The sequence below is a fragment of the Seriola aureovittata genome, chromosome 8 (genome assembly GCF_021018895.1).
Source record: "Seriola aureovittata isolate HTS-2021-v1 ecotype China chromosome 8, ASM2101889v1, whole genome shotgun sequence".
NCBI lineage: Eukaryota > Metazoa > Chordata > Actinopteri > Carangiformes > Carangidae > Seriola > Seriola aureovittata.
In genome coordinates this window covers 19,887,716-19,914,012 of record NC_079371.1, presented here as the reverse complement: position 1 = coordinate 19,914,012, position 26,297 = coordinate 19,887,716, and the positions used below count along the sequence as shown (strand labels likewise).

Genomic DNA, 26,297 nt, shown 5'->3' with positions numbered 1-26,297 from the left:
CTCCAGCTGCTATTGACAATCATGAGATATGATCGAAAGCTCCTGAAATGCCACTAAATGGAGGTTTGAAGTGAGATTGTTTGGTCAAATTTAGTTTATAAATCCTGTATGTTTCAAAATGTGCAGTAATTGTCTGCTCCCTCATCGCAAGCTGCTCTGGAAAACCTGAATTTTATAAGATTATTTTAAACCTCATGAATTAAGTTTTAAATCATGATGTTCATTCATTTGGTCAGTGGAACCGCTGAATGTTCTTGTTGTTGGTGCCAATGTCTGGTGTTTTGTGTGGCATTCAAGTGAAGTAGTAAATATGCACGGTACTTCGGAGTAACACTTTTCTCCACCTTTCAGTTACTGTTCACTTCAGCTTTCCTGTGGTAAGTGATTTTAAAGGTCCCATTCACCTGGTTGTTACACTGACCAGGCACTTTTGAACTTGGAGCTGCACCCATATTCCCCAGCCTCAACTGAATTGGAAATGTTAAGCGACTGTTAACCAACTGTTAAGCGAGGAAACAGTCTTCTGATAAAATATAGGAAATAAATGATAATAAAATAAATTAACTCAAGGTCCATTTACTAGGTCTTCCTTAGTGGATGGAGATTGTTCTGTTGTCATGGAGACAGCTGAGATAAGTTATACTAAGACATGTCTCTGAGCTTTCTCCTGGAAGACTGCAACATGTGGTTGAAGGCTGCAGAAAAAGCCTAATAAGTGTACCTTGAGTGATTTTTATTTAAACTGAATAACTGTAGTTTTTGTACATTGGGATTTTCTTAGTTTTGAATCACATTAATTGATTTGCTGTAAACTCATTAATATCTGTTAAGTGTGTTTAAATGCTTAATAATAACGATAATGATAACAATAAAATACCAGGGATGTATAAGTTTCTAAGAAACTACAATTATTGGCCTTGGTCTGAAGACCCCCTGTAGTTTTTCCCATATGACTTGAATGCAGCACCAGTAGGCAGCAATGAAACACATACTATTAAAGCCTGTGGTCCACTGCAGCACATTGATTGGGCCAAATCGAGGGTGTGTTCACAGCGTGGGTAGTGTTTAACAGACGCGAATTGAGCAGGAGATTCCAGTTTGTGGTATAGGTACAACTGGAAACACACCAAGCCCATCTCCAGACGCGTGCCCCGGTGCACTACACCCTCCTGTGTGAGCCTGCTGTAAATCCAGTGGACTTTGAGAATACTGCTGCATTGCAATTTCCGCTCTGTGCTCCTCAAGCATAAGCCAGTTTGTGGCACACAGACTGGAACAACTTTTTTTAATTGTTATTATTGAGGAGAACAAGGTCTGTAGTGATGGCATATTAAATTTAGATTACACCAGACTAATATCAAATCAAAACTTTGCATTAGAGTAATATCATAGGCACAAAAGTAGTACAAGATCATCATAAATTCATTTAATTTAAGGTGACCACATCCACCATGAGAATATAATGGGAATATTGAAATGTTGAGGTTTTCCACGCTGCACCATCTCCTGGCCAAAATACCATTTCTCAGCTGTGGTGACTTCTCCAAAATTCATTCCACTGAGTGAAAACCTCAATTAAAACGATAGATACAGGCAGTCTCAAGATAATAATTATCTATATTTAGAGCTATAAGTGATCGTCATTTTGGTTAGGTTAGAGTGGGAGTCCAATTCCTGCTCTTGGCTAATTTCATTGATGGTCTAAATATAGCTTGGGATTGAAAAGTTTTTCCAGCAGACAGAGCCAGAGCTTCCCATGAAAAGGATTTTATGAAAATAAATGAAATGTTATGATAAACAGATTTCAAAGTCACAGATCTATGAAATTCGGCTGGCCACAATCAGATGCCTGTTTGTCTGTCTCTTCCTCTGTCTGTCTTTCACACTCACACATGCACGCACACACGCATGCACGCACACACGCATGCACGCACGCACGCAAGCACACACACACGCACACACGCACACACGCACACACACACACACACACACACACACACACACACACACACACACACACACACATATGACCACCAATCGTTTCCCCATGTTCGTTTATGGGGCGCCTGAGCAGTGGCGTAATGTATTTGTCTCAGGGTCTGGGTTTCAGTTGGGCCCTCACCCCTCACACACAGACACTAAACCACCTCCTTGTCCCTCATTATTCTGCCACCCAACCTGAGAATTTTAACAGTAAACCACCAATGATAAGAAAGCTGCTGGTTGTGGTTGAGGGAGTTTGCATGTCATGTCTATGTCACCCTGGGTTTCCTCCAGGTGCTCCCACAATCCTCAAACATGCAGGTTAGGTGAAGAGGGGAAAAAATGAATGTATTTGTTTTTATGTGTTAGGCCTATGGAAGTTTAGACAGCTGGATCTTGGGCTTATTATAATGAGGTTACTCTATTGCTATGTTGTAATTAAGAAAATGAAGACACAATTAGTATCAGTGGGCCCCCTAGAGGCTTGGGGCCCAAGTGCAGCTGCCCACCCTGCACCCTGACAGTCATTTCCTGCCGTCAGTACCATCTCCTGTCCACCAGCAGCCCTCTGGTGTGAGGATGGACACAGCGACGCGCCGGCTCGCCTCGCAGCACGAGCTCCTATAGAGGCCTTTATCTGAACGTAGTAACACCATTAGGTCACTGGAAACATTTCGAAGACAGAGACTTTATGTTCCTTCTGCAGACTCAGTCTGCTTGCAGTTATTCCACATGGCATCCTCAAGTGTTGCTCTTGAAAAAGATTCCTCTAACGTCTCCAAATGTGCAGCCCTGCCAATGTTGGTCCTCTATTCTTAGATCACTCCCTGTAGTAGTGGTTAGCAGACCTCATTGTCACAGACTAAACTGGGCAGTGTGTAACAGACCTCTTCATATTCACTTCCCCATAAAAACATTAAATGCATTCTATTTATAGAAGCTTTCAGTTGTAAAGACAGTCATTATGGCATAACCTCAAGATCAATATCATATCAACAGACTATTATACAAAGTTCTGTGTCTCGTTATTATTAGAAAACTAATCTCAAGATTGTACTGTATCGTTCATCTTCATTGACTCTCTCTGTTATAACTTTTCACCCACTTTCTGTGAAAGCAACGACTTCAGACATCTTGGAAGCTGTAGTTAATTTAATTACTACCTTGCATTAATGACTTAGTAGGTTGTAGATCCACAAGCTAAGCCTATTTTATGTAGAGTACTTGGACATCATATGCCTCAATTTTCTCCAGTCTGTTGGCAAGCTTGGTATTTCTTGTTCCTCCCACTGCTCTCATACATAGCCATGTAGCCTAAATATGTGCTCCAGTTTTATGGCAAAAACAGACTTTCTGTTGACTTTTCCCTGCTGCAAGTGCAACAACAAGCAGGATCTGTAAGTTATCTTGCAATATTTGCAAATCTGACCTGTTGAAATATTATTATAGTCCCTGTGTGGGTTAATGGACGTCTGTGGGTTATATGGGATATTATAGCTGATTGACTTTTGCAGATTTGATATGTCAAACACTGCTTGGTCATCCAATAGCTGTCACAGTCAACTCACTCATGAATATTGCTTTCTAGCGTCATTTTTATGGCAAAAAGGGGACTTTCACAGGACACTCCCCTAAAACCTTGGACGTGGATGTCTGCGTCTCTGATTGGTTGTGAAGCCCCGACCGACAACACCTGCTTAACTCCTTCATCCAAATTGACACCCGGGGCTCTGAGAAATATAGGCAGCATCCCTTCCAGCTCATGCATTCAGTCCCACAGCTGCCCCATAAGACACCAAGCCGCAGCTGCGCCGATCACTGATCCAAGGTGAACCCTCATACACACACACACACACACACGCACGCACCCACACACACACACACATACACACAGACAGATAGACACACACTCACTCACTCACTCACTCACTCACACACACTGCCGGATCTTTGCTGGGGGAATCGAGGCGCACCGCTCGGAGACGCAATGTTGGTCAAACTGGCCGTGGCTCTGCTGGTCTTGTCAGTGCTGGAGCGAGTAGTGGGATCGGATAATACTGATATTCATGACAGCCCCCCGGAGAAGCCCGCGAGCCAGAAAGGACGTCTCTCCCTGCAGAATACAGGTAAGAAATGAAGTGTCAGCGGGGATAAGAATGTGGAGATTCTTGGTTGGCACAACTGCTCACACATCTACGTGGGGTTTGTCCGGGCACGTGTTTCTGTGGCTGCGAATTAAACCATGCAGGAGACACGTCCGGGTGGTTTGAGCAAGCCGCTGTTTTTTCACTTAAATCCCGGCGCTACGCTGCATGAGTGACCCTTTTCGATTACTCAGAAAGACGATATCCTGTAAATACTCTCAGACAGAAATTCAATATGTTAGTAAACTATTAATAGAATGGCACAAGGTAATAGGTAATGTATACGGCAGCGCATCTAGGTGTGCGTGTGCGCTGGTGTAGACTGCGTGTGTGCGCGCGTTATAGGTAGCCCTAACAATTTTAGTGGGAAAGAAAAATCAGGCTTTTGCATGTGTTGTGTAGGCAGATGAATGTTGGGGTGATGCGGTCAAGCAGGTTAGTGGAGCAGTAATGATTGTAGTAGTGTGGTGGTTGGTCAGCGCTGGAGGCGAGCTGGAGTTCATTTATTGAACCAATCCTCTGGTGAAATGGTTCTTAAACACTCGAAAAGACAAAGTGTGATTGTGAATGAACATAAAGCACTAATGCCACACTGGGCTGCTGCTGCGTTTCCCCTGAAACTTGCCGTTTACACTGGCTGATTTTTCTCTCATACACAGCATGACTTGCGACCCACCATGTGAACTTGTGTCACAGTATCAGAGCATAATTGTTATCTTGCCTCCACGCTGAAAAATAGGGACAAACTCCAATGCAGGTTTTCACAGTAGAGACCCTGGTAACACCACTGTGTAATTCAATGCACGTTGCGGCCAAGCTCGTACGATCCAAGCACATTCCCGTGATGCCAAAACAAGCACTGCTGACAGCGGCTCACTTTTCCTGCGCACTAAAGTTCAACTCAGTGCCTACAAACCCCCGCAGCAGCTCTGCCCCTTCCCCCTTCTGCTGCGCCCCCCCACCACCCCCCAAAACAGAGGCTCTTTGTTGACAAGCGTGATTTCTAATAAGTCACATTTGATCCTTTATTTGCTGTGGTCAAGACAAAGTCATTTTTTACGCAGCTGGTGCGCACCTCCAACTGAAGTAAATGAAAAAAACAAAAAAAAACAAAACCTTCTCACGCCCATCACTTATCAGCTCCAAGACAAATCACGCGTGTAATTATGTTTTACTTCGGTCAACAGTTAGGGTTTTCATAGCCAAACTGAAACTGTAAACGGCCTGTTGGCTCCAAACCTAACCTGCAAGTTGCCATATTAACTAAGAAATAAAACACTCAGGACAATGTCACATGGGGCAAGCAGCAGTTTATGTGACAGGTTCCCTGCTGGTGGTCAGATGTCATATAATGCATGCTCTCAGACAGCAATTTGGGCTTAAAAGAGAAACCGTCACTTTCTCTTGGAAATTTCTTTTTCTGTGTAATGTGTTTTATTCCTGTCTTTAATGGCTATAGTAAAGAGAAATGACACTTGAGAGGCAGCCAGTAGTGCGTAGGAGCTGATTTGACATATAACATATAACATATTCATATAACAAGTTTGTTGCCTGCATTGCTGTTGTCGTGTCCCCTCTTGAAGCTAATGATGCACCCTTAATATTGTTATTTCAGTCTGTCTACTAATGCATTAATGAGAGACTTGTTGATGCACATTTCATCAACAGACAATAGAAATGACTGCGTTTGTGTTTCCTCCCCAAGTAGTCAAGGCTGTATCTGCAATGCACCATCCCATCTCAATGCTAGGCAGTGCAGATGGATTGTGGTGCAGAATGACACAGTAATATCTCTGTCACCAAGTGTTCCTCTGCAGGAACCCCTCAGCTTGGGAAATTAGGCTTCTTCCCCCCTGCCCCGCATCCCTTTTCTCTCTCATGCAAAGGGTATCCGAAACAGACTCTAGGCCGTGAGCACACGAACGACCGCCTGTGTCTATGGAAATAGTTATACGCCACATCAGCTTTGTGATTCGTGCAGCAATCAGTGCGAGAGTGGAGTTGTGCCTTCAAGCCGTATGGTCTTCATTGCCAACACGCCTGTAACAATCTGCTGCTGTCTCTGCTGTGAACAGATGATAAGGTCCCTCCCCTAACCTGTTCTCTCTTTCCAGCTGAGATCCAACACTGCCTGGTGAGTGCAGGGGATGTCGGCTGTGGTGTGTTTGAGTGCTTTGAGAATAACTCCTGCGAGATACGAGGGCTACAGGAAATCTGCATGACGTTCCTGCACAACGCTGGCAAATTTGACTCTCAGGTACTAAACTAGTCTGTCTGTCTGTTTGCAAAAAAACGGTATAACCGGAGGCAACATTCCTTCTCCTTTTCACTGGTTCACTGCTCCACACTCGTCATCCATGAACAGATTTGTTTACTTGTGCTTTTTTATCTACATACCTTAAATCATATCAGTTTTTTCTAGAAGCACAATCAAACACACACTCGTCTCATAATCTGTTTTCCTCTCTTGGGAAGTTCACTTCCCTCTCAGTGGACTGATGCATGTACAGTTAGGACCAAGGGTCATGAGCCAGCTGGCTATGAGCCCAGTTAGCTCCCTTTTCATACATAGTGGAGGCTGAAGCTCTGCCAAGCCAGGCCTGACTGGGGTCTTAATATGTCTATAGGCTCACATACTAGGAACTTACATCTCTGGCAGACAAATCCAGACGATTTCAGCAGCAGAATAACAAGATCTGCTGCCATACATGCAGAATTTCATCTCCCCATTCGAAGTCGGGAGAGTCGTAGTTACGCATTCGTACAAAGTTTCCTCTGACACAGCCACACATACACTCCAGCGCTGCTGAAACAGGTGCATGACATTTACCAAAACTATCATGTGTAAGTAACAAGTGTTTCTTTGGCTATGAAGCATGAGCCCTCAAGTTTCAACAGCATCAACAAAGGTCTGTGTCTTGAGAGTTCACTCCACAGTCATTTCTCTGTGTCTACGTAGGGAAAGTCCTTCATCAAGGATGCTCTGAAATGTATGGCCCACGGGCTACGGCACAAGTTCAGCTGTATCAGCAGGAAGTGTGTGTCCATTAAGGAGATGGTGTTCCAGCTCCAGAGAGAGTGCTATATCAAACACAACCTGTGCTCTGCTGCCAAGGAGAATGTAGCCGTCATGGTGGAGATGATCCATTTCCAAGATCTCTTCCCTAAAGGGTGAGTGGCTGGTTCAACTTTGGACAGCTTGTGTGAATATATTCACTCCAGGCTTGTCCGTTCTCTTTTATCTCTGGTTGTTTACCCTCCCTGGACTCCCCTGGAGTATGTTCTGTTCTTCCATGTATAGTCATAGTACAATTCCATTTATTGCTGTCATTTGCTAGACCTTGATGAATTGTGCTTCCAAACATAAAATCATAGGCGTCTTGTGAGTAATGTGCCTCTCTCTGCCCAGTCCATATGTGGAGCTGGTGAATATTCTCCTGAGCTGCGGAGAGGAAGTGAAGGAGGCGCTGACACGGAGCGTCCGGCTACAGTGCGAGCAGAACTGGGGGGCTCTGTGCGACAGCCTGAGTCTCTGCTCTTCCCTCGCCCCATCCCCTGCCGGGACTCCCGCCGAACACCACCGTCGCCCTTCGCCTTCCCTCCCTGAGCCGGAGCACCCTCGCCCCCCGCGGCAAGGCGACAAGGACAAAGCCGGTAAGGCGGGCTTCAACGCTCACCCACGTAATCGCAGTCAGGGGCCGCGCCGCCAGAGTCCAGAAGCTGGCGTGGTGGCTGAGCAGGAAGACCCCGAGGCCACCGACATCCGGAGGTGAAAGTGCAGGCGACTGTCCTGATTTTGACCCCCCTACACCATTTAAAAACCACACTTGCAGACTTATGCACACCTCCGCACACTCACACACACACACACACACACACACACACACACACACACTTCTCCACACACACAAACACAAATTCCCAGACAGACTGAGCAGAAGGAAACAAGTCCCGACCTTTCCTGTCCTTATTCCGCCCTCTCCAGTCATTCCAGCAGTCCCACATGGTAAACTTGCAGGGTAATTGTGGTGTAGCTTGTAATGTTATGCCAGACTGTAGGCCACAATTTTTTTAAATTGAATAATAATTGTTATTATCATGATTATTTCAACTGTTAGGACTATTTTGGCTCTAATATAGCATTTCTCAAATCATACTTACTGTAAGATTTGATTATATTTGTATTATTTATTTTATTCTTTATGCAATGTTGAAATATCAAAATGTACATAGAAATATACTTATCTATATTTATATAAACATGTATAAATATAGTTACAATATGCAATACTGATATAGATGACATAGTATATGGTGTGCTGTCTGTTGTTCTCTTCACAGTATTGCACCCATCACACATTGGTCTGTAGATATGTAACATACACCATTTGTTGTTTCAAAGTGGGAATGTGTATTATAATTATAGATACTTGATAATTAAATACAAATTGTACAGGTTTCAAGTCCAGTTCTGGCACATATGAGTTGTAGTGCATGATGGCCACGAAGCCAACAAACTTGTGCATTCTTAAAGTGAAAATCCACTCTAAAGAGGATGCAAATGTAATACTATGAATATGGACAGTTATTTCACCCTTTGTATGTATCGATCATAAAGCTAGAAGTAAGAGAGCCAAGACTGATTTCTGATGTCATCAAGCACAGCTGTCTGGGCAGCAATGAATGGGAGACTAACATAGCAGACACCGTTTAATGGACTCTTTTCTGTTTCATATGTATTAGTGCTACTCTGACATGTGTCTCACTTGGATGCGAAAAGTGTCACATTCATTGTTAATAGAGCTTCAGAAACTGTGTCTCAGTGACATTGCAGACTAATGTCTTCAGGAGACATCATTGTTCTTGTTCGCAAATAATAACTGAACTGTCAGACGTTATATATTCTTTGGTTTGATATATTATTTGGAGTTGGTTTTCCGTTTAACTGTCGGCTATCAGTGAACTGCAGGAAGGGGAGGATGTCCAGTCAAGTTTTGATGCAAAGTCCTTTTAAATGTATGAAAAAAATCACACACATCAAGGTGCCTAAACTTGTTATTGTCCACAGTGACCGCTTCTCTGTGATTTAAGTGAATGGATGATACTGTGTCATGGGGAGATTTAATGTTGAGCTATTTTACAATGATGTTGAGCCACAAAAGTCTTAGATATTGCACTTTGGAGGATTGTCAGTTCGTGTTGGACTTCTGCAGGTTGAGAAATGAGACCAGGTTACCAGATCAGTCGCCCTCTAATCAGCCAGGTTTTACTTATCAATTACAGCACCAAGCCCTGTATCCCCACATGCTCCTTAGGACCAGATTGAGCCCCTTCTTTAGAAGAGCCGTGCTACCTTTTCTCAGTGTCCCAGTGGCCAGGAAAGAGGCTTGACAGAAACCCTCCAGATCTCTGGCCCCTCTAAATTAGCCCTTATTCCTCTCCGGTCCCTTACCTAGGTCAGGAGAGACATGAAGGCCTGTTATTCTACCCGTCAGAGCCGCAGGCAACGCAGCGAGGACCCAGGAACTGGGTTAAGTCCACACACGGGGGCTCTGGCGCTGTTATTCTAAATGTTATATTTACCGAGGCCACCAGAGAATTCCTCTGGGCCATAGCCAAGAGCCAGCAACACAGCGAAGCAGAGTGGAGTGGAGCAAGAAGGAGAGAGACATACTCAACTTTTTTTTTTTTTTTTTTTACGTGATGAGTGACTGAGTCTTCACTTCTCCCAGAACTCTTCTTCTTTTCCTCCTTTAGGTCACAGACGCAGGCTTTTTGACCATTTCAGGCCAGTCACGTGCTTTAGCTGTGGAAGTGCAGTTTGTGAGCACATTACAACACATGCTGGGGAGCGCTTGGTGCAAAAAGAGAATAAAACATGCTCAGATTTTGTGGCTCAGTTTAGGGTTTTTCACTTTGTTTTTTCCTGATGTACTTACAATAAGGTAATGTTTTTACTCCCCATCATTTAGAGACTATTATAAGCTCCAATGGTATTTATCATCAGTGAGGCTTTCAGGCTTTTTTTTTTATTCTGTTGTGGAAGTTGGGATTCCTGTGACATCCCAGCACGAGACATAAGCTAATCCTATTGAGAATGTACTGTATGTGTGTAAAGTGACAATCTGTTCAGCTCTCTGTCATTTGGCTTTTTGTAATAATGTAGTGGCTTGAATGGCTTTTCTTTGTCTGTTCAGAGGAAAATAAAACTAACTATGTTTCCTGTATTGTTAGTGCTCTATCGCCACATTAAGTGTTTTCCTCTGTTAAGCACAAGGACTCTGCTTTCACTGTTGAGAATACAGAACATGGCCTAGAAGTTCGTAATTCACCTGTAATACATTGGGCATATGATCCTATGAATATCTTTGGACTCATGAAATCAAATGTATCTTGTTATCATTAAAATATTTTTGTCTGTATTTTGAACATCTTGTGTCCTTCAATATAATTTTCATTTATAAAGAAGTAGTTTAAAATTGTGAACAGATACAGTCTTATTTTACACAAGAAGACAAAACTTTGGGAGGTGAAACATTGAACCAGCTCTGAGCGTGTTAGCAGAGAGGGCCTGGTCGTCTCAGGTATACACACAGGTTAAAAGACACCCCATTCTCGTTTGACTTGCCGCCTCTTTCTGACAGTGAAATACGGGCTGTGTTTAAAGTTTCAAGGACTGGAAATATCCTCCCTATTGAAAGGCCTAAACATTTACGTCAGTAGCTCTGGATTGTATGCAATGCTTGGGGTGGGTTCACGGTGTCAGTTTTTATGAGTTGTCACCAACAGTGTACATTACCTCACTAAACATTTAGACAGGGCTCTGATTTGAAAGGTAGACTACTGTTGTTTTGGTGATTTAAGTTATTCTAGAGTCAAGTTAAGTACACTGAGGTGCATTTGCAGTGACCTTATATGGGAGTTCGACACACAGATCCTGTCCTCTATTTTTACCAATTTGTGTACAGTGTGACAGAGATGAAGGAAAGCTACATGCCATGTCATAACACATACATATAATATATGTAATATCAGCACCTCTGCAGTCTGCCACAGTGCCCCAGCTGTTAACAAATCATCAATGATGTGTAGTGATACTAAATGACCACTGGGTGGTGACATCTCTCTGCTTATTGACATAAAAGCAGATAGTGGAAGCAGGTGCAATTATCTGATTTTTAATAAGGGTGAGTTCAGTTGCTTAACTGAAGCTGCAAATTCTTTTAAAGCTGAAATGAATAGTTAGGGAAAGAATTTGATATCTCATATTTTAGTACCGTAGCTTCCTTTTATCTGTCTATCTCTTACAGGAAGCACACAAGGACAGTATGTCTCCAAACAAGCTCATAGGAACAACACATGCATTTCTTCTGCAGTAAAGGAGCACTCCACCGATGAAGTTCAGTTTGGTCATCTCAGGGAGCACTGCTCAGCCTGTGAAAACAGTTGTATAACGTCTATATGTGTCTTGTATATAATGTGGCTTACGGGGGAGCTTTCCAAAGTTTAAAACAAATACCCCCATGATGTAATCAGGGTTCTCTCAGTTTGAGGTTGAGACTTGAGCCTGTGTTACAAACTGAAGATGTAGGGTGGGAAAGAAATGGGTAATTAGGAAGCAGGGAGGGTCTAACGCAAGGCGCTATCAAGTTGCATCATCATAGGGTATTTTGGAGCTTGACCCAGATTTGGGACTAAAAGTTAAGATATCTCATCTTATCTTTACTGCTTCAGTTTTGCTCGAGGATTTTTTAAATACCAACTTACCTAATATGCACTTGATATATAGCACAATAATTATGTCTAAAAACCACCACACAGGTTTGCTTGTTTAAACAGAAAAGACAGACTGGTATAACTTTTGTCACCTCTCTCATATATATATTTACTCTGCCCACAGATAGAAAGGGCAGTGTGAGCTACATACCAAAGCTATGCTAACACCATCGGTGTCACGCCACAGTCAGGGAGCTGATAAGCAAGGCCACAGAGCACGAGGTGATACATTCTCTGGCACTACAGTGTGTGGGAGAAATTATGCTGTGTCACACTCATCTTGTTGTAACAATACATCGAGTCTGAGATGGATGACCTCCTGGCCAAACAATGGGCTGCTGGCTGGACCAGGAATCTCCCAGCTTGCATGGTTGGTATGGCAACGGAGCTCTATCAATATGGAAGTGGCAGAGATCACATCTGAGTAGAGGCTGAGCCACAGAGACTGTGCCTCTGAGCAGAGAAACCTGAGATAGTCAGCCCTGGGTGCTTTGTGAACGTCTGCCCTGTGCTCCAGTGTGAACTAATGAATTAATGACCGGGTGCCTCATTCAAGAACCATCCGAGGGTTAATGGGTGCACCCCACTCCTGTCTCCTGTTGACCTCTGAGCAATGGATGTCTTCTATTTACCTACAATTGGTACTAAAAATTTTATTTACTCAGTACTGATTAATCATATCGACCTGTTTAGCAGCATAATATGAGTGGAACCTCTTGTAGCACAGTTCAGTTTCACTGGGGAATACAGAGTGTGTTGCTCCCAGGGAAGAAAATGCTGACACAGCACGTGAGTTACTGCCAGCCTCAAAAGGCCTATAGTTTACAGCAGCATATATAAGATGGTGGAACACACATTCAAATGCACAAACATGCGTGTGTCATAGTACCCTCATTCAGTTGGTAGATACTGACCTGAGAGTATCAAACCAGTAACACCTGGACCAGCAGTCTGTTATTTTTAACAAGAAACCAGAAGCTCAAGACAAACAGTGCTGTGTTGTTCAACCACCCCGACAGGCCCTGCAGCACATGGAGTGGGGTGGGGTGATGTGTGCTGCTACTACAGGATTCAAATAAAGGGTGGGTCTGCCTTGGGGAAGTGGAACACTGTGTTAACAAGACTAACTCAATAAGCAAGCAGTAAATAATACTCTAAAAGACTGGGGCGAAAAGTAACTGAAATTATGTCTTCGGGTTCTTCTGGTTTTTTGAATACGTCCTAAAACGACTAAGTCTGAATCTTTATAAGTAGTTACAACGATAGGCTGTACTCATATTGCTTTTAGAAAAAAAACACCTGACAGCCTACAGTTGTGTTGTTATTGCACAATCATCAAGATATTTCATTTGAGTTTACTTAATCTCTTTTTCCTCACTAAGGCAACCTTTGCTCTCGCTTTCTGAGACAAAATGTTTAACAGTCACAACAGCATTGCTGAATTACACAGGAATTTGCTGTTGGAGTATTCATATTAATGCAGATTTGGACAGAATACCTAATATGCCCTTTCATAGTGACCACATTAGCTGGGTGGTGTTTAGTGCAACAGTTTAAAAGAGTTACTTTTGCTTGAGTGGGTTTAACAGAAGTAATTTTACTCCCACTTGAGTAATGTATACTGTAGGTCCAGCAGGAGTCTTTTGACCAGGATACTCTTTCCTCTCCTGTTGAAAGATCATTAAGGTTTTAAGGAGTCAGCTTCAGCAAAGAGAAATGCACAAATATGTGAGGCTCTGCTCCTGCAACTAGACATCAGATGAGGGAGACCACATTGGCATATAAAAAATATGTGTTCTAGAATATGAAAATATGATATGATGGTATGATCAGCGCACATCACAGATCTGACCAAAGTAAAATTAATCAAGCTCTCAAGGTTGATTAAGTGCTGAAAATAGCAGCAGCTTATTTTAATGAGATTGCTATGCCATAATTTGCTGTGGGCTTAGGTTATAACAATCCAACAAAATCAACTACTACCATCTATCTATCTATCTATTTATCTATCTATCTATCTATCTATCTATCTATCTATCTATCTATCTATCTATCTATCTATCTATCTATCTATCTATCTATCTAAAATACATTGCTTTTCAGGGCCTGAAACAACTGCCACAAGCTGTGGTAAACAGGAAAAGACATTTGTTTAGCCAAATTAACTTATCTGCATTTGGAAAACATGGTTGTCAGTACTAGACCTTGGATTTTAACCCTGCACTCCTTTAGCTTACAGTACTCCTATATTATAATATCTGTCTCGGTTAAGGGTTTAGATAGAAATTTCCTTGGATCATTACTATATTTTCTTTTCCTTACAACAACTCCTCCCATTGATTTGAAGGCATCCTTATTTGGGGGGAGAACGTCTTGTGTGCATGTGCCATTCATTGAGAAGGCGTGCTGTGGGCGTGACCTTGCAACAGTCATCCAATCAAATGTTAGATTTTAGCCAAAATGGGTGGGGTTTCTGAGGGAACTCCTGACGCCCAGTGGCTGGTGGCTGATGGCCAGGGCGGGGCTTGTAGACGGAAGTGTCTCCCGACTGGCCCAGCTGTCATCTAGAAGAGAAGAGACCATTTACACCGGCTGCCAAGGAAATGCAGAAAGAGGAAAAACGCTAAAATATGGCAACATCAAAGCGATAAGGTCATGACGCCGAACTGAAGGTAGCTATGCCCGACATGTCACCAAATACACATGATTGTCGACAAGTGCGAACAGCGGTCGAGGTTTCGTTACGTTATTTCGAGATGTAAAAATGATGACAGGCATTGGTACGCTGTGTGACATTGAACATACAGGACACGAAACAGACGAGGTCGTTTAAAGAGCCATACACCATTTCCAACTTGTCATGTACTGGAAAATTTCCGCTGTGCTGTTGTAGATAACGGTTCCGCGAACATTAACGAAGATTCGAGGGACGTTGTAGCCGTTAAATGCGTTTATTGCTTCCCAGCTGGTTTGCAAATATGCTACAACGTCGCTGCGGTTATCAGCTATTATCCTAGCCTAGCGGCTCGGTGAAGGGAACTACCCCAGATTCAGAGCAGACAGGAGACGTCATCAACATTTTCCTGTATTTAAATGGTTGTGTACGAGGAGGTCATTGCTGGAAAAGGAAGATTATTCGGTAGGTGTCCATGCTTGTAAGCCACCACAACGATTAAGCGTTAACAGATGCACTGTAATGCAATAACGTACTTTAAAATTGACTGCTGGGACCTGCATGATTAATAGGGCACATGGAAGGTGGCGGAGCAGCTGTTAGCTTGCTGCTAGCTGCGTAACGACCTTTGGAGACGTCAGCTTCACCAGCTCAGGCTGTTAGCTGCCTGTGCTGGTTAGGCTGGGTGTATTCCGTGGTCGCCTGCCTGCTATCCGAGTGTTATATTTCATCTAGGCCTTACCATGGCCAAGCGAGTCAATGATTTAATCTCATTGATTGCATCACAAGACCAGGCAGGGTGCAGCCCAAGCACGTTCACGTTTGGCTAGGCTTGTCTTTTTTTTTTTTTTTTTTTAAGGTGTAACAGTCTTATGCTTTTTTTGTCACTCCTTCCTCCCCCACACCTCCTCACCCCACATTTTAGGATAAAGAAGACGGTGAAAGCCAAAAGTCAACTGAAGATTTACTGTGTGTCCTAAATGGGGGACTACGGGTTTGGAGTTCTGGTGAAGAACAGCAGCGGTAACAAATCTGCTTTCCCTGTAAGGATCCCTCCTCACCTTCAACCCCAGCACCCTCACCACCCGTCAAACCCCCCCAGCCCCCCTTCCTTCGTAAACAACACCTGCTCCACCAATGGGGGCAGTGCTTGGCTGTTCCCTGCTGTAGCCCAACACACTAACATGCAAGATGAGATTCTGGAGTCAGACAAGTCCAAGGCCTTGGACCTCCAGGACATGCAGGAGAAGTCTCAGGTCCAGGCCCAGCCTCAGGCCCTGTCTCCGGGCCAGCAGGAGGCTGGGGGAGGCCTAGGAGAGCTTGAGGGAGCTCTTCCTGAAGATGGTTCACTGGAGAAGGGTTCTTTGGAGAGTAGTGGTGGGAAGGAGAAACTGAGGATGGAGTCACCAGTGCTAAGCGGGTTTGACTACCAGGACAGCCTGGGAATGGGTACGAGCTGTGCACAGTCCACCTCCTCCTCATCTTCACTGACCAGCTTTAACAACTGGTCCCCTGCTGTCCCATCCACCCAGTCTCCAGTGGTTGGGGAAGACGTTGGAGGGTTCTTTGGCCCGGCTGGCTCCAACGCCAACGGACCTCCCCTGTTGTTCCAGAACTTCTCCCACCACGCTGGCCCAGGCTTTGGGGCAGGGGGCAGTTTCTCCCCACAGATTGGACCAGTCTCCCAGCACCATGCACCCACACCTCACCCCCAGCACTACCACCCCCATGGTCAGGGGGTCCCACAGCAGCACCGGCGCTCCCCAGCTAGCCCTCATCCACCCCAGCCTTCCTTTCCTCCACATCCCCATCGCACTGGACCGTTCACCCAGCTGCCCCACCTCACTCCTGCTCAGAACAAACCCCCTTCACCTTGGGGAAGCTACCAGAGTCCCTCCACTCCCACATCCACCTCCTGGAGCCCCGGTGGGTATGGTGGCTGGGGAGGCACGCAGGGGGTTCGAGAGTACCGCCGGGGTGTAGGTGGAGGCATGACGGGCCTCAACTCCATCTCTCCGCTAAAGAAGTCCTTCCCCAACAATCAGGTAGATGAGATTGTCATGACTTATCTCAAGCACTAATAAATCTTAGCAGATCTTTGCATTAATTGATATGATCACACACAATATATTTGGTCAGGAGACTCGTATGAAACTCTTCTATCTGTTCTCCAGATTCCCTCTCAGAAGTTCCCCAGAAATAGCTCTGGCTTCAATCACAAAGGCTGGGTGGAAGACAGTATGAACCGCAGTGACAGCATCTACCCTTTCCAGGTGAGCATATCACATAGGTAATTCTCAGGCTACTCTTTATGGAATTACTAGGTGTGTTGGCTCCATGAAAGAAGCTCAGCTCAGTTGCAATTCACTTGAAAACAGCAAAAGACTTGGACTGTGGTCTTATATGGCTGCAAAATGTAAATATGTCTGTCTCCCCTCCAGGGGCCAATGATGTTAATCCTGTTAAACATGCTCATCTGTATTAAATTCAACAAATGAGCCATTGAGAAAAATAGGATACGTGACAGTTAAGCCAACTAAGCGGATGAATTGAAACTTATTGTGTGTGCTTATGTCTGATATCTTATCTAGATCATTTGGATGAAGGAGAGCACTCTTATCATCTGCTCTGATCACATGGCCTTCCTCTTGTCCCGATTTGAGTAGTCTTGTGCTCCACTGCAGCCTTGCATGTTCTCAGCCCAATTAGATACAAAGTGAAGCACCCTCTCTTGTTATGTATTACTCTCATAGCTTTTCTTTGTTTTTGGAATTGTTTCAAAATTATATTTTCACCTTAGGCTATTTAATTAAAATTTGTATTGATTTGAAATTGGCCAAATGGAAGGATCCATTTTTTCCAGCTCCTCAAGTAGCACATCTTTTTATCTCATGCTTTGAGAAACTACCAGAAACAGGAGAGATGTGATTTGATTGCAGAGATATGCAGGTGATTTTGTGTAAAACACTCTGGGATCCATTTTCTGTTTACGGTGCTATCCGCTGAAGGTCTCTGCAGGGATATTCTCTGCAGTTTTTTATTAGCTATTAGCATCATAGCAAACTATATCAGGGCTCTTGCAGCTTGTGCTGCTTTAGATGTGATGTGGAAAGTGAGGAGGCTAATTGTTGTCTTCCTCTCTTTTAGCAGGAGAGAACACGGTCCTTTGATGGTTTCAGTATGCACTCTCTGGAGAACTCACTGATTGACATTATGAGGGCTGAGCAGGATTCCTTGAAAGGTTGGTTCCCACACTAACAATGATGGGGAAGGGATAGGTTTTCTCACAGCTGGCTGTAGATAAATACAGCCGTTTGTTGCATGTATTTGACAGCAAGTAGAAATTGGGTATTATTTCACAGTGCTGGCAATTGACTGTGTTGACAGCAGGACTTTAGTTTGAACATGCATTTCGCTTATTGGGTCTCAAAAAATTATAAGCCTGTGTATCCACAGCAGGTGGACCAAATAACTAATGTAGCAATTGCTAGTTTCATGACACTCACAATGTTGTTTTTTGTCAAAACGTTTAGGACACTTGATCAACTTGATGGCAACTTCTGATTCTTTAGTTTGTCAAGTTTTGTATTTTGTCAAACAAATACATGAATTTGCCTTTCAGTCAGTCCTAGTGGGTGTTAACTTGTGATTACATGTTCTTTGTTGATGCAGTTACATATGCTGTCATAATTTTGAGACTAGTTGCAGCTACTTGCAGCATAAAATAATTTGATACTAATGGCACCAACAAAAACCGAATATTAATGAGCTTCACTAATTATTATTGCTATTTAGTGCAGTGTTATTGTGGTATATATAGGGATGGGTGTCATTCTGAATTTTTTCAATTTGGGCGACAATATGAGTTACGGTAATGGCACTAAAAGGATGCTACAGGCATAATTTGTCTAACCTCTCTAGTGTACTCTGTAGAATTGCCCATACAAGGGCTGGGGAGTATTACTCAAACTTTATCATATAATTGAGTTTATAATATAATTTTGAATATGCAACAACAGTGCAGTAGAATGTGATTTAAATGCAGAGATACATATCAGACTTCAATACTTCTTTAGATCCTACCAAAACGTGTCCATAACAGTGACTTACATGTCTGGTTAGATTCCTTGATCATAAGGGTTCATGATGTAAATCTAAAAATTTGAGACTGAAAGTCAAGAATCAAAAATGGTGTTTTATTGTCAGTTCAAAAACTCTACACATATGTAACAATCAGTTCAGATGATCAGTATTAACATTGCATCACTGAGATCCATTCAGATTGGTTACTGTTCAGTCTTACATGACCGTACATTTCTGTCTCCTTCTCTGTAACTCATGAAAACCATCACCTGCAGCATTTTTGCAGTGGAGACTGTTTGATCTCAGCTAACTCTCTCATTAATAAAACATTACAGTTCAGCTTTGTTGCAGTCAATCTTAAAATAACCCCTTTTCCCATTACAGCCAGCTCTGCTGATGCTAATTCTGGCCAGCTGATGCATGTACTTTCTTTTTTGAAACTTCTCCTAGATTATTTATGCAGTCTTCCTGCCATTTGTCATGAGTGTGTTTTCCATCTCTTAATTTACAAGTCATCTTCCTCAATAATCTGGTAATAATTTGCATAGTTTTCAATGCTAACACACATTCTTGGACTTATTCCAGTATTTCTCTTGCATACGACGTTACATGAACATGGATCTTTTTTTACATGAAGAATAACGTGAACTACATTTGCTGCAGTGTTTGATTTATCTACCAAATAACTTTCCTCAAATGCATGCCAATCCTTTTTCTGACAGACATAGAATACATTACCCCAAACCACTGCATCATAACATCAGTGGGTTTGGAAGTCATGTATATGTAAGAGACAGGAGTTCATGTAATTATTCTGAGGCCTCTCCTGTTTTTGTCACATAGGACGTTACAGCTTCACTCACCAGGGTGGAGACGGGCCTCTACCTATGAATGGTATGTAAATAACATGCATACAAATATGAAGTGCTGTAGCAGAAGTCAGGGCTTGAAATTAATGCCTACCAAATGCAGATAAGTAGTAATTCAGGCCATTTTAATCCAAGTCAATACTCCATTGCCATTTTAAAAGTAGTTGATAAGAATTTGCTTTAGTGAGCTGACATAAAATAAATAAGTGAAGCCTCTGGATATCATATAACAGCACTTTGATGTATTGTATAACAAGTGGTAAAAACATAAAATGACTTCAGTCACATTACGTGCTTTATAGCTGTATACACTGCTGTGTGCTGCTGTGGCTCACTAAAGGAAGTTCAAATAGAAAAATAATAATGTGGTCAGGGAAGTTCAGAGATGGTAAAGAGCAAATCTTGTCACAGTTTTCATGTATTGTTTTGTTTTTTGTTTTTGGGTGATGTCAGTTGCAGCCTCTGCCCATTTACATTTTGATGAAAAGCATTTTGGCTAGTGGAAATTCAGAATGGTTGTTACTTTGAAAAGACAGCAGCCATTTTGTCTAGTAATCCAACTAATTAATTTAAAAGCCCTTGCTGTATTTTTTCACATATTATTTTATTTTTTTTTATGATGTGCCTTTTTCAAAAAGCCATTTCAAAAGTGTTTTGTGTTGTTTTACACGCAGCGAGAAGTTATGGCAGAAGACGAGGTAAAGTTTGTGAATGTGTCTTAATTTGCTCATTGTTATATAGAAAGCAGTAATGACCCTTGAAATGATGCCGTCTTTGTTGTTTTGCTCTGTTTGTCTGCTTGATTTTTGTCATTGTCACTGATTATTTCTGCCTTGAATCTTGTCAGGGTTCCAGCCCCTTTTCCTGTACGGCTTAAAGGCCTTTAAAGGTTGCCTGCCAAGACCTAGTAGTGATAATACTGATGCTTTTAATGTGTCATTAAAAACTGGTAATCATGGCTGCTTTTGTATGTATTTCTTAATATTATATAATTTATTTACATCCAATCAAAATCCCTTCTCATTGTATTAATACTTTCAAAACAGTATAAATTGTGGTCCAGCCCTACTAGTGGTGAGCCAATGTGTCTAATCCAGATCATTCTCTCCACTAGGTCATTCCTCTCTGTTCCCCATGGAGGACGAACGCTCTTTTGGAGAGGACGAGTCAGGTGACCAGGGGCTTCCTGGCCTTGGGTCAGCCCACTGTTTCCCCCACCTCAATGGTGAACGTGTGGAACGCTATTCTCGCAAGGTGTTTGTTGGAGGGCTGCCTCCAGACATAGACGAAGGTAAAGGCATGTCATTGCCACAGTGCATGCTTCACTAAGCTCAGTGTTTTCTAATCTACATTGTTGTAGATCATAAGCTATAACAAACAAACAATATTTAACTTTTTTTCTTTGGCTTCCATAATGTTTATATGGCAAAAAGTTATTTCTTTTTTTAGTTTTGATGATGCTAGTCAGTCTTATTACTGATTGATTTACTAACAGAGCTTCCTTTTTCAGATGAAATCACTGCCAGTTTCCGTCGATTTGGTCATTTGTTTGTTGACTGGCCTCACAAGGCAGAGAGCAAGTCCTACTTTCCACCAAAAGGTGAGTCAAACAAGTCTAACACTGTATTTGTGCCAGGGTGTTGACATTGTAATGATGAGCATTATCTTGTTGTGTGTGCTCATTGTTCCATTTGTCCAACCTTTCCAGGATACGCATTCCTGCTGTTTCAAGACGAGAGCTCTGTTCAGGCACTGATTGATGCCTGCATTCAGGAGGATGGCAAGCTCTACCTGTGTGTCTCAAGCCCCACCATTAAAGACAAGCCTGTGAGTGTGTTATTCTGTTACGCTGCTTGCTATCCATCTTGCCCAACAAATACAAAACTAATGCAGATGTTAATATTATAGACTGAAACTAGAGGCATTTGTTTTAGTGTCTGGTTTTTGTGTCCCAGAAAACTGGAAAGTTCAGTACAGCTTGTTTGTCTGCAAAAATTAAATACGGCTCTGCGGCAATAACCCATCATTAATAATTTTTCAATGGACTGATAACCACGGTTTCTCGTAAACAAGAAGGCTTACTGCTGTGGTATATCATATCTGGTCATATCCATCTTGTTATATTTGTGTACTTTTATTTGGATGTTTCAGAAAGTGAGCCCACAGCATAAAAGACAAACGTGAAAATGGTGACCTCTGCATTTAGGGCATCTACACTGTCTCACTGTTGCCACCAACAGCAACATTCTGCATCCTGCAATTTCAGGAAATTGAACCAAAGAAATTTGTTGATCCATATTGGATAAGCAATAATCTACTTTTATTTTCACAATTTAAAATGTATCTTGCTCATAAAGGAGTAGAGCCTGTGTATGAGGAAATAACAGATTTATTATTTTTTTGTTCATCTTGGTTTTTGTAGGTCCAGATCCGGCCCTGGAACCTAAATGACAGTGACTTTGTAATGGATGGCTCTCAACCATTGGACCCAAGGAAGACTATCTTTGTAGGAGGTGTCCCTCGTCCCCTACGTGCAGGTACATGTGTGTGTGGTGACCTCTAAACGCATTACACTCCTATGACTGGAACTGTTGCGATTCCACTAACTTGCATTCTCTATTGCTATTCCAGTGGAGCTTGCCATGATCATGGACCGTCTGTATGGGGGAGTGTGTTACGCTGGGATTGACACAGACCCTGAACTCAAGTATCCAAAAGGGGCGGGACGAGTGGCCTTCTCCAATCAGCAAAGCTACATTGCAGCCATTAGTGCCCGATTTGTTCAACTGCAGCATGGGGAAATTGATAAACGGGTGCGCAGCTTCCCAATCACGTCCTAAAAATGAAGAGTGGATGTTGTTAAATATTCATTTCCACCTAGCCATCATGCTGCTGCGCGTGCATTCAGATTTTTCTCTACCTCCATTTTAACAGTTTTCCTGTCATCCATTCCTCTCAGGTGGAAGTGAAGCCATATGTCCTGGATGACCAGCTGTGTGATGAGTGTCAGGGCACTCGCTGTGGGGGAAAGTTCGCTCCTTTCTTCTGCGCTAATGTGACCTGTCTGCAGTACTACTGTGAGTACTGCTGGGCAGCCATCCACTCCCGGGCTGGCCGCGAGTTCCACAAGCCGCTGGTGAAGGAGGGAGGGGACCGACCACGACACATCTCCTTCCGCTGGAACTGAGGCGAGAGGGCAAGGGAGGGAGACTGAGAAAGGGGTAGTTAGGGAAGGGGTACGGGCTATGATATGAAAAATAAATGCACTTTTCTTTTAAGTTTAAAAAAAAAAAAAAAAAAAAACATAATTTATTTTTTATTTTATTTTTTTTAATTGGGCCTTCTAAAAGAAGTAAATGCTAAGAAGAGAGTGAAATCCCATTTATGTTTTGACTTTGAGTGTGCATGAGCATATGGATGCATTAGATTTGGATTTATACGTTTTCTGACTTGACTGTACTTTCTTTTCGTGTTAGCTGGCAAAGCTGCTTACATTTGTTGTCAAGAGTAACATAAAATTTAAGTGAGGTTCATCATACCTAAATCAGTATACTAACTATGGAAGTTCAGTTTAAGAAGGGTGCATTTTCTTACTTTTTGCTTGCAGGATTAGAGAACAACTGTACCATTTACCAAAGGTTGAGTGCAAATGGTTGGGTTGAACATAGGAGGAACACAGTTTCAGATGGTTGGACGACTGAGTTTTTTAAGCAGCTCAGTGCAAAGTATCTGGCCATGTCAAAAAACAAAATCTCCCCTCAGTCTGGCACATGTGTTTAGATTGCTGGCATGAGTTTATAGGTCTTGGTTTAAAAGTCGACACTTTGTAACCAGAAAGGGCAAACCAAAGATTGGCCTAAAACGCATCATCAAAAGCAGACATCGATCTGAGGGTTTTCAGGATAATGTTGTGTCCTCTTGTCATATGACAGATGAAAGGCTGGAGTTGTCTGGAGTTTCAGTTTGTTGGTTTCAGCTAATAAAGACACAGCCCTCAGGGCTCAGGTATTGGCAGTAGTATTTGCTCACTTTATATTGTCAGGGATATTAGCACTGGAAGCTAACATGCTAATGTAGTACAAACTAATGGGAATGCACAGTCCAGTCTCCCTGAGCTGTCCTCATGGTGTACCACTGCACGCTCTACCATGACTGGAGCTTCTATCACAAGTGTTGTGGTTGGATATGGTAGTAGCTAGAATTTGCTGTCACAGAGATAAAGATATTATTTTATACATGGCCTGCTGATTTTTGTACAGTGTTTTATAGCTGATTATTTTGTCATGAACATATATACATTTATTATGCACTACTTTTCTAAATATTTTTTTCAATAGTCATTTTAGGCACATTTTTCACAGATGGGAGAACTCCTTTTGCAATACCTCATTTTTTTCACTTGGTGAAAAATAATTTTGTACCTTTGTTACTAAGAGATCTGCATTTATGGTAAACTTAATTTAAAAAGAAAATGAATGATATTAATATAATTTTCAATTAGCTTTTATATATTTAAGTGCTGGTAAATCTGAAAATTGTCTGGTGCATTGGTGTGATTCTGTAGATAAAAAAGAAAAAAAATAAGGCTATCATTAGCCAGTCATATATGGATTCTCCTCTGTCCTAATAAACATAATTACAGGCATGACAAGACCTTTCTAAACTGATTTTGATAGTCTTGAAAATATATTCTGATATTTCGCTCCTAGGTGTAGTCTATAAGATTATCATTAGGGTAAATGTTTTGGCTTTGGTCAATGTGAAACCTTCCCTTCTAACACCAGAGTGGATATCAGCTGTTTGAATATTTAGATCATCTTTCTGGGACTGCCTGTAAGTTCTACTTATTCTTGGCATGCATAATGTAATACAGAAATAAAATGGCTAGTGTTAATGCAGGACCTAATGTGATGCACTAGATCTCCTTTTTCCTTTTTGACTTTCTTTTCCTTATCTCTTTGAGATCACCTCTCTTGTAGCCTCTCTTAACATGATGGAGTCTGCCTTCCTTACACGGACATGATGTTTATGCAATCTACACAGTGACAACACTTTGGATGCGTTTTGTAATGTAGAGGACACTCAGTAGGACATAGGTGAGGAGACTTGATCACTTGACCCCCCTTTGTGATGTGGCATGCTTTGGGACATAACCTGAATGTGATTTAATGTTGCAAGTTAACTTTGAGCCATTATGTGCAATACTTATTCTTTCCAGAAACAAATCTCCGCAGTGTAAGTCATTTAATCCATATAAATCATGCAGTCAATTACACATTATTTGTTTCCAATTGTTCATACTGATGTCTGCAAGAAAAAAAATAATTTATACCTGAATTTATTTTTAAACATTAGTTTTTTGCTTATTTACTTATTTTGCTACTACCATGCTACTGTGATTGAAAACATTGTATATACTAGGTCGATAATGTATTTAGCATTTGCTATATTTTCAATTGAAATGTATAACTATCATTTTGATCAGATTTTTGTTATATTTTTTGGGTGATGTGTTAAACTCGTTGATGTGTCTAGTTTTTCTAATTGCTGTATTGTGCTCCACATTTTCAGATGAAAAGAATATTATGTCTGTTAGTATTACTTGATTGCAAAATTTCAATAGTTTTTAATTGTATGCTGGGAAGGTTATATTTATTAACTTTTTTTTTTTTACCTGATATTTTGATTTTTATTAAGTCATTTGACATTTATACGTAAGTTCCAATTTTTATATTTTCTTCCTGATTAATTTACGCTACAATACAGACGTCAGTTTTTATAGTTGGTTTGTAGTATTGAAGTAAAACAAAGATCTAATGTCATATATTCATTTGCTGCCAACTGTTTGTAACTGTATGCATACATTTGAAGTATTTGTAATGTGAGATGTTGAACGAATAAAACAGCTGTGAGGAAGAATTATACGCCTAATGTTGATTCAATTCAATAAATGCTCTTCCCTTTATTCAAGTATTTCCTGTGAGGCCTATGTTAATTGACTTGCCTCTTAAAGTTTTCTTAGTAAATGGGAGCTTCATACCTGATGCCATTGTTGTGAGAGAGCTCTTTTTTTGGCACATCTGGTTAGTTAACTTGAATCAGGTCAGAGGTATTTATAGGCTGAGGCTTATTTCAGGCCTTAGTGGGTGCTATTTTAGCTTGCCTAAACCTCCTGTCTTTTGTCTCAGCAAACCTTTTCTGGTCTACTAAAAGCCTGTATTTTGTCTGAAAAGAATACACAAAGGCAGCAAAATGTCATGAATGAGGTCATAGTCAGATTTTACAGCCCTGATACAAAGGCAAATATATTCCTCTTCACAATGGCTGAATTTTCCAAGTACTGAAATGCTGGCAGGGAGATCTTCCAATATATGGTGGTTTTATCAGAACAAACTCATATGCTTTACAGTGGGGAGTTGAATTGGTTCTTGGCAGTGGTGGAATCTATCTAGGTACATCTACTCTAAAAGTACTGTACAATTTTGAGGAAGTTGTACTTCCATTTGATGTTGAAATAATCAATAATACAATTCATTTTTTAAGATAAACACAAGAAGCTTGTGCTACAGAAAATGGACCAGACTCAGTGAATAGCTCCCTAAGCTTAACATGTCCTATGATAACTATTAATTTAGCTATACAGACTAATGAGCAGTGATAACTAACATGTCTTTGGGGTCATCAGGTGGGAACCTCCTTTCACCAGTGTTTCGTCTAGTTGGTCCCACGACACCTCCAGGAGGCTAGACAGTGATCACTGGCGTCCCA

The 26,297-nt window shown here is 41.9% G+C and overlaps 2 protein-coding genes across 6 annotated transcripts; both read left to right on the top strand.

The window, feature by feature from the left end:
* The first annotated feature begins 3,579 nt into the window (after window positions 1-3,579).
* Window positions 3,580-10,549, top strand: stc2a (stanniocalcin 2a). The gene is made up of 4 exons (XM_056382112.1): window positions 3,580-4,109; window positions 6,242-6,384; window positions 7,087-7,298; window positions 7,537-10,549. The coding sequence occupies exons 1-4, from the start codon at window positions 3,971-3,973 to the stop codon at window positions 7,898-7,900; spliced, it is 858 nt and encodes a 285-aa protein (XP_056238087.1). The 5' UTR covers window positions 3,580-3,970; the 3' UTR covers window positions 7,901-10,549.
* Window positions 10,550-14,437: 3,888 nt separating this feature from the next.
* On the top strand, window positions 14,438-25,448 carry LOC130173533 (cytoplasmic polyadenylation element-binding protein 4-like). 5 transcript variants are annotated; one of them, XM_056382895.1, is made up of 12 exons: window positions 14,438-14,575; window positions 15,503-16,622; window positions 16,752-16,850; window positions 17,725-17,818; window positions 19,504-19,554; window positions 20,204-20,227; window positions 20,644-20,820; window positions 21,040-21,129; window positions 21,238-21,356; window positions 21,952-22,066; window positions 22,161-22,342; window positions 22,489-25,448. In XM_056382895.1, the coding sequence occupies exons 2-12, from the start codon at window positions 15,558-15,560 to the stop codon at window positions 22,714-22,716; spliced, it is 2,244 nt and encodes a 747-aa protein (XP_056238870.1). In that variant the 5' UTR covers window positions 14,438-14,575; window positions 15,503-15,557; the 3' UTR covers window positions 22,717-25,448. The 5 variants fall into 5 exon arrangements, with proteins under 5 accessions (XP_056238870.1, XP_056238874.1, XP_056238872.1 ...); XM_056382897.1 differs by lacking the exon at window positions 14,438-14,575 and adding an exon at window positions 14,775-15,042 and having other exon boundaries at window positions 17,728-17,818; XM_056382894.1 differs by lacking the exon at window positions 14,438-14,575 and adding an exon at window positions 14,776-15,042.
* Window positions 25,449-26,297: the final 849 nt, after the last annotated feature.

What these genes read in the sequence shown, in the direction of transcription:
- stc2a (XM_056382112.1), top strand. Translation starts at nt 3,971, where the DNA reads ATGTTGGTCAAACTGGCCGTGGCTCTGCTGGTCTTGTCAGTGCTGGAG. An exon ending in CTGGCAAATTTGACTCTCAG is followed by an intron (nt 6,385 to 7,086) that starts GTACTAAACTAG and finishes GTGTCTACGTAG; the next exon opens with GGAAAGTCCTTCATCAAGGA. An exon ending in CAAGATCTCTTCCCTAAAGG is followed by an intron (nt 7,299 to 7,536) that starts GTGAGTGGCTGG and finishes CTCTCTGCCCAG; the next exon opens with TCCATATGTGGAGCTGGTGA.
- LOC130173533 (XM_056382895.1), top strand. Translation starts at nt 15,558, where the DNA reads ATGGGGGACTACGGGTTTGGAGTTCTGGTGAAGAACAGCAGCGGTAAC. An exon ending in ACAGCATCTACCCTTTCCAG is followed by an intron (nt 16,851 to 17,724) that starts GTGAGCATATCA and finishes CCTCTCTTTTAG; the next exon opens with CAGGAGAGAACACGGTCCTT. An exon ending in CCCTCGTCCCCTACGTGCAG is followed by an intron (nt 22,067 to 22,160) that starts GTACATGTGTGT and finishes TTGCTATTCCAG; the next exon opens with TGGAGCTTGCCATGATCATG.